The sequence below is a fragment of the Podarcis filfolensis genome, assembly GCF_964270895.1.
Source record: "Podarcis filfolensis genome assembly, chromosome: W".
Lineage (NCBI taxonomy): Eukaryota > Metazoa > Chordata > Lepidosauria > Squamata > Lacertidae > Podarcis > Podarcis filfolensis.
In genome coordinates, this window is record NC_139619.1 from 7,613,948 (window position 1) to 7,622,112 (window position 8,165).

General features: G+C 49.7%; 1 protein-coding gene across 1 annotated transcript in view; it reads left to right on the forward strand.

The window, feature by feature from the left end:
* LOC310753756 (inositol polyphosphate 5-phosphatase OCRL-like) overlaps positions 1-4,361 on the forward strand; it is a gene marked incomplete at both ends in the record, with an annotated part of 198,637 nt that extends 194,276 nt beyond the window's left edge. The window contains one exon of the mRNA XM_083595100.1: positions 4,322-4,361. Coding sequence (XP_083451226.1) covers positions 4,322-4,361 — 40 coding nt within the window. The remainder of the gene's footprint in view (positions 1-4,321) is intronic.
* Between the last annotated feature and the right edge of the window lie 3,804 nt (positions 4,362-8,165).

Genomic DNA, 8,165 nt, shown 5'->3' on the forward strand with positions numbered 1-8,165 from the left:
GGCTTTTCACACCCACACTTTCAGCCAGCACGTTCCAGGGTTTTTCATCAGCTGAGCAGACGACGCCGGAAACAAGTTCCTCGGAGGGGTCACTCTCGGGGTTTGCCACAGACCGCTCCTATTGGTGGGACACTCAACCGGAGGTGGGGTGGCGCAGGGAGCTGCTGCGGGGACCTTTACACGCAATCTCACCAGAGGTACCCAGGGGAGGGGAGGACATGGACGTGTTGGGGGAGGATCCTGGATTCGAGCACAACAGCAGAGAGATGGAAGCAGAGGAAATCGACGTCGACAAGCCCGTTGCGGTTTGGCCGGATCCAGCGGACCGGCTGCACACCAGGGGGGAAGAATGGTATCCCGCACTCACACCCACAGCACTGGAGCACCCGGAACCCACACCCGAAGAGGGGGAGGGGGAGGGGGGAAGGGGGGGCTTCGAGGGGGGGATGGATGTCAGGGAATCAGGAGCAGGAGCACTGGGGAGAGAGGAATTGGAGAGCGAAGGGGAAGAATCCGAGGGCAGCGTAGGGGAGTATGACAGTGGCCCGAGAGATTCCATGAGCTTCTCCAGCGAATCAGAAGATTCCCAGAAGGGGGCTCCGATGGTCAGGGCAAGGGGGGTCCCAGGGGGGACGCACCAGAAACAAGGAGCCAGAGGGGAACCCCAAAGCAGCAGTGGAGGATCGGGACCAGTTTCCCCACCAGAGCGTAGTGGGGGGGAAGAGTCACATGTGTCAGGGCCAGCGTCTCCTCCGGAGGGGAGGGAGAGTGAGTCAGGGCTGACCACGCCTCCATCGGAGAGTGGGGGAATGGAGGGGAGGTCAGTTGCAGCTAGCCCACCCGAAGGGGGAAGCAGTGACAGCAGCAGTGAAACGGTTAGGAGGAAAACTGCTGGCTGGGCGCGCGCGCCAAGTTCAAATGTACAGGCGCGCGGGACAGCAGGAGACCCGGATGGGGAACCAGCTCCTAAAGTCCACCGGAGGGAGGGAGAAGGCTCAGGGGAATCAGCGTCAGAAGAGGCTAGGAAGGGCGAGACCCCGGCGGGCAGGCGGACCCAGAGGAGGAAGGAGCAGCGGAAAAGGTGGAGCAAGGCGAGGGTCTTAAATTGGTGTACAGGGGGAGGAGATTCAGAAGGGTCATCAGCGGTCTAAAGCTTGAGACGTGGGGCTGCGCGCTGCGGCTCTGGAAGTGAAACTGAACTTCAATAAAGACTTTTGTATTTAACAACAAAGCAGCGTTGGTCCTTTGTGAGCTGGGACCTTGGGCAGCTCTGACAGCAGTAAAGACGGCCAATTTCACGATGAACAGGTGCTACAATTCAGTGGTAGGTGACACCCCGTATTTCTTGCTCAACGGACAGAGGCCGCAGGTGCATTTCTTCCGTTCGTTTAGTTGCAGAGCCTTGGTGCCTGTACCAAAGTGTCAGCAGCAAGAGGGTGGTCCAAGGTACCAGGAAATGATCTTCTGTGGGTATGAACCTGCGACAAAGGGGTGGAGATTTGCATGGCCAGAAGGTGATCAGACCAAGCTTCTGATCAGTAAACATGCTGAATTCTTTGAACAGGATGGTAGGGCAAGGCGCAAAGCGAGCCCTGATGTTCACTCAGATTGTCTGTCTGAATCTGAGGAGGAGGGAGAGCCAGGTGATGGTGACCAGGTCACTGATCAGGGTCAGCACCAGGAGAAGGCGTCTCCACAGGTTGTTAAAGGAGTGTCCAAGAGTGAGCCCTCATCTCCTGTTAGAGTAAAGGAGAAAGCTCACAGACAGGTCAAGTCAGAGGGGGAGTCGTCTGATGAAGAAGACGCACTTGCTGGCCCCAGTGGGTCAGAAGAAGCACCCCAGTTTGTGCCCAGGCGGTCATCTCGGGCAACAAAGGGAATTCCACCTGAGAGGTTTCGAGTCACAAATGCGTGGGTTGGTCTCGCACAGTGCGAACCTGAGATTTGTGAGGAGGCTCAACAGGCAGGTGGGAAGGTGTTGAACACTCAGAGGTCTGTAAATGTGTGTTCACAAGTCCTCTCAGAATGTGATACGAGAGGGGGTATGGAGAGAGCCAGAACTTACAGGGTTAAGAAGTTCTGAGTGACGTCTCACATTCTTTGAGGCGTGGCGTAGAACACTGAGAGGGAGTGTTCTTCTACTCTGTCTCACAGAGTGTGCTTCGCTCCGGTACGGAGAGGAGCAAAGAAAATGAGTTCTGTGTCACCGGGAGCTGTAACCTGTTGAACTGTACGAGAATAAAGCTCTTTGTAAGATAAGGAAGAAAGCGTGCGTCAGCCTGATTTATTACGCACACACGGCAACACCGCTTCTGCTTCTAACACTGTGCATCGCTCTGCTAAGCTGCAGCTGGAAACTGCCCAGAGGGAGCTGAGCAACGCAGGGAAGCGTGTGGACTCCGGCGGCAAGCAAAGCTGCTAATCAATCTCCCAATAATCCCTTTGGGTGAAATTCCCTGAGCAATTATTTCCCAGAACTTTTTGTCGTCCCGCAATTTGATCGCCTTGTCAAGTGCCTCCCACTGTTCCTTTCTATAGAGGGATTTCTTAAGTTTTAGAGTATTTTTATAATGAGAGCGCCACCTGTGCAGGTTTTCCACTGAGGACAGGGTCCCTTCCTGTTTTACCTTATTTTGTAATTTCCTGAGCAAAGATCTTAGATTCCTACAGTCTTTATCGAACCAGGTCCTCGAATTATTTTGTTGTTTGGGAGGGTTGGGGTTCGTGAGTAGTGGGAAGAGCGACTCTGAGACCTGCTGAAATGTTAGAAAGGGGTCAGAATTAGATAAAATACACTGGTCTCTCAAGGCCAGTAGTTCTGATGAATGCAGGTGTAGTTTGATTTTGAGTTCCAGGTCGCTGTTCCATTTACGCCTGCGAAGGGCCAGAGTTGGAGGTGGGTCTGCACAGTGATTGCGGTATTGCGGATCCTCCAAACCACGGGGTATTAGTGAAATTGATATAGGGAGGTGATCACTCTCAGTTCTGTTGAAAGTCCTAAAGCCCTGTGACCTCTCCAAGAGTTTTGGGGAGACCAGGATATAATCAATAACGCTCACACCTCTAGGCCCAAGGAAAGAAAAGAAACCCCCTGACCTGTCCATATGGGTACCATGCAAATTATACAGATTATGTTTAAAGGCAGTCTCCATTAATGTAATGCCTGCCTTATTCAAGACCTTATCATCAGAGGACCAGGGAATAAACCAATCTGCCTCTGGCAGCAACTGAGATTTAGAGCAGTACGTATTAATGTCGTTTCCTATCCTGGCGTTGAAATCACCTGCCAGCAGGATATCCATGCCAGGGAATTCTAGTTCAGCCTTTTCCAAACATAGCTCTAAATCTTCCCAGGTTTGTAGCGACTGGGAAGGGGTGCCTATAGGAGGGATATATATATTAAAGCAAAGGAAATCTCCTCCTTCACTGCTAGAAATAAGTAGGATTTGTAGATTGTTACTCTTCGCCCACTGCTGTTGCCGGACCTTGCACTTTAGCTTGGTGGAAACAAAAGTGACTAAGCCACCACTAGGTCGGCCTCGAGAATTTAGTTTTATCGCAGGGGTAGCAAAAGCTTCGTATCCCTGTAGAGAAGGGACATGGAGATCTAGACACCATGTCTCCTGCAGGCATATAATCTGAAATTTTGTGAGGAAATCCAGAAGGTCGACGTCACCCTGCTTAGATAGCCATCCTGCCACATTCCAAGATAGGATGTTGAAATAGGGCGGTGGTGGAAATAGTGGCAGTCAATCTCTTTTCCGGTGGTTTGAAGCTCCTGAGTTAGGCGGCTCCTCCTTCTGCCCTGCTTGGTGGTTCCAGGTTTGAGGTCTCTGGTCCCAAGGTAGATGTGATGGCTTTAACTGAGGGGCCAATTGGTTGATTTGGCCCAGAGGGTCTTCGATGACACCATTGCAAATATCATGATGATCAGCTGATGTATCATGATGTTCAGCTGGTTTATGCAGAGCAAGGGCTTTGCCGACCCATATAGGCTGTACAGGTAGCAGGTCAACAGCTGAGTCTTGTGTCGGTACTGCTAGCGGGTCAAAATTTGACAAATGCTTTGGATCTTGATTACGTATCGGACTTAAAATAATGGAAGCCTCCAATTCCGGCATCGAGACATATGAGGACGAGAGCATTTCAAACTGGTCTGGCTTGGGTAGTCCAATACCAGGCTCGTTGCACGTAGAGACCAGGGTACCAAGCGGGGGGTGTAGAAAATCAATTAGGTCATTTGCGGGCAGGCTTGCCACTCCCTGAGGGGTAATGTGTCCCGGCTCCATTCCCCCGACTATTTGTTCTTTATGGTACACAGGCCCAGCATCAGCACAAACAGCACCTATCCTGGTGCATAGCGGTGTGCGGGTCAGGTTGGTGAATACCCTTGTAAAATAGATGTACCATTTTCTTGTACATCTTGTAATTTATTATTTATACCCCGCCCATCTGGCTGGGCCTCCCCAGCCACTCTGGGCGGCTTCCATAGAAACCAAAAATACACTAAAATATCACACATTAAAAACTTCCCTGAACAGGGCTGCCTTAAGATGTCTTCTGAATGTCAGGTAGTTGTTTATCGCTTTGACATCTGCTGGAAGGGTGTTCCACAGGGCGGGCGCCACTACCGAGAAGGCCCTCTGCCTGGTTCCCTGTAGCTTTGCTTCTCGCAATGAGGGAACCGCCAGAAGGCCCTCGGCGCTGGACCTCAGCGTCCGGGCAGAACGATGGGGGTGGAGATGCTCCTTCAGGTATACTGGGCCGAGGCCGTTTAGGGCTTTAAAGGTCAGCACCAACACTATGAATTGTGCTCGGAAACGTACTGGGAGCCAATGTAGGTCTTTCAAGACCGGTGTTATATGGTCTCGGCGGCCGCCCCCAGTCACCAGTCTAGCTGCCGCTTTGAGACTCCTTAGGGTAGTGATGAAGCGGGATATCAAATCCAAACTCTTCTTCTTCTTCTTCTTCTACATGTTCTCTATCTCTTTTTCCCCCCATTTCTTTTTATTGAATTTCACTTAGATAACCAAAAGAGAAAACAAATCAACAATTTCAAAAGGGATATCCAAACATAACATAAAAATAACATCAGTTTCCATTACAGTTCTTTGTCTTCACACTTGAATCTTTATATCTTTAAATATTTAAATCTTTCCTCTACACACCTATTGACCTCCATCCCTCCCGATTTCAGGCTTCTTAATATAAATACTTTCTTTTTCCTGCAGCTGATAATTGTTAACGGTTTACACATCGTAAGATCTATATCAAACCTGCTATAGTTTTTAAGTTTCTATAATTCCCTTCAATGTATATCATAAATTTATTCCAGTCACTAATAAACTTTGTATTTTTTTGGTTTCTGATTTTTTGTGTCATTTTTGCTAGTTCAGCAAATTCAAATAATTTTATTTGCCAATCTCTAATCGCTGGGGTGTTTGGGCTTTTCCAATTTTGAGCAATTAATATTCTAGCGGCAACTGTAGCATACTGGAATAATGTCTTATCTTCTTTTTTGATTTCATCCCCAATTATTCCTAATAGGAAGGCCTCTGGCCTTTTGGGAAAAGTTTATTTAAATATATTTTTTTAACTCATTATAAATAAGTTCCCAATATTTCTTCATTTCTTCACATGTCCACCACATATGGTAGAAATTGCCTTCTTTGATTTTACACTTCCAGCAAGCCTTATTTCCTGTTTTATACATTTTCCCTATACATCATCTTTTCCATCTTTTCCAAATTTTCCCTGAGTGTGACACTTGCCGTGAATTTCATTCCACTAGTCTATCTCTGTAGAAGTCCATATTCTGGTTTGTAACTGTAATAAATTGATTCGTTCATTCAATAAAGCTTCGGTGGTTTTGAAATTCAGTAAATTGTCTCTGCCTCCATTTTTTGGTATTGAGGGAAACGCTCTATAAAATAATCAGAAAACATCAGGGTTGTAGTCAACATCAGTCCTTTCCATAGCAGACCTATTTAAATTGATGGGCACGTGTTGATTTTGACGCATCTCTTCTGAGTAAAACTCAGTTGACTACTCCTCATAGGATATCATGGAATTGTAGAGTTGGAAGGGACCACAAGAGTCATCTAGTCCACCCCCTGCAATGCAGGAATATTTTGCCCAACGTGGGGCTCCAACCCACGACCCTGAGATGCAGAGTCTCACACTCTACTGACTGAGCTATGGACAGATATCTTGTTTGATAAATGTGTCCCTTGGAAACATTTTGGTTTTATCCTCTCTGCAGGAGTTGCTATGCCTGATCATTCCATCTAGTTCTGTCGAAAGAGAGGTGGGGGTTGTTTTCTGATTTCTTAATTGTGAATATTTGGGGGGAGGGGAGGCATGGGTGGAAAGGAGATACTCAGATGGACCAGAGTGAAATGGGGGCTTCGGGATGGCTTGGGGAATTCTCAAAGTGTCACATCCAAACCAAAACTCTGGGTTGTTGGATGCCCTTGCCTTCTGTCATCATTTGACTTCTCTGCGACCCATCCCCTCTGCAGGGAGGTGGGACAAATTCGGATGGTCCGCCCCCGCCACTTAATGGATCCAAATGGTTTCCAGAGAGTGGTAGGGGATGCTTTATCCCATGTTGATGGCCTTTCAGCTGATTCCCTGGTGGCCCGCTGGAATGTGGAGCTAACCAGGGCTATTGACTGTTTGGCTCCGAAGCGCCCTCTCCGATTGCATGGAGCCCGGACAGCCCCGTGGTTTTCCACGGATCTGAGGGCAATGAAACAATCATTGAGACGGCTAGAGCGCCGGTGGCGGATAACTCATTCCGAATCTGACCGGACACAGGTTAGAGCTCAACGTCGAGCCTACCAAGTGGCGATAGCGACGGCGAAGAAGAATTTCTTCGCCGCCTCTATTGCATCTGCAGAAAACAGCAGCAGGAGACTTTTTCAGGTGGTTCACAATTTAGCGGAACCACCTGCAACATCGGGGCCCAGTACGGGCCACATGTTCTCCTGCAATGATTTTGCAAAGTTTTTTGCAGATAAAATCGCTCAGATTCGGGAAGAAGTAGACTCCACCGTGGGAGCAGGGCCGGGGCGGGAGAGTGCTAGAGTTCTGTCTAGTCAAGTTGAGTGGGATCAATTCCAATCTGTTACCTCCGAGGATGTGGACAGGCTGCTTGGACGAGTGAAACCAACCACCTGTCTCCTGGATCCTTGCCCATCCTGGCTTATAAAAGCTAGCCGGGAAGGACTGGGCGATGGGCTTCGTGGGGTGGTGAATGCTTCCCTCCGTGAGGGAGCCTTCCCAGACCCGCTGAAAGAGGCGGTTATTAAACCGCTTCTTAAAAAACCATCTTTAGATGCGGCCACGATGGCCAACTATCGCCCAGTCTCAAATCTTCCATTCTTGGGCAAGGTGATTGAGCGAGCGGTTGCCGAACAACTCCAGGCACGCCTGGAAGAAGCGGACCATTTGGATCCCTTCCAGTCGGGATTCAGGCCTCATCATGGGACTGAAACTGCCTTGGTCGCACTGGTTGATGATCTCCGGCGGGCTAGGGACAAAGGTGAGAGCTGTTTCCTAGTTCTGCTGGATCTCTCAGCGGCGTTTGATACCATCGACCATAACATCCTTCTGGACCGTCTTCAGGGGCTGGGAGCTGGAGGCACTGTCATACAGTGGTTCCGCTCCTTCCTCCTGGGCCGTGTTCAGAAAGTGGTGGTGGGGGATGAGTGTTCAGACCCCTGGGCTCTCACTTGTGGGGTGCCTCAGGGTTCTGTCCTCTCCCCCATGCTTTTCAACATTTACATGCAGCCGCTGGGAGAGATCATCAGGAGGTTTGCGCTGGGTGTTCATCAGTATGCGGACGATACCCAGCTCTACCTCTCTTTTAAATCAGAACCAGTGAGGGCGGTGAAGGTCCTGTGTGAGTGTCTGGAAGCGGTTGGAGGATGGATGGCGGCTAACAGATTGAGGTTGAATCCTGACAAGACAGAAGTACTGTTTTTGGGGGACAGGAGGCGGGCAGGTGTGGAGGATTCCCTGGTCCTGAATGGGGTAACTGTGCCCCTGAAGGACCAGGTGCGCAGCCTGGGAGTCATTTTGGACTCACAGCTGTCCATGGAGGCACAGGTCAAATCTGTGTCCAGGGCAGCTGTTTATCAGCTCCATCTGGTACGTAGGCT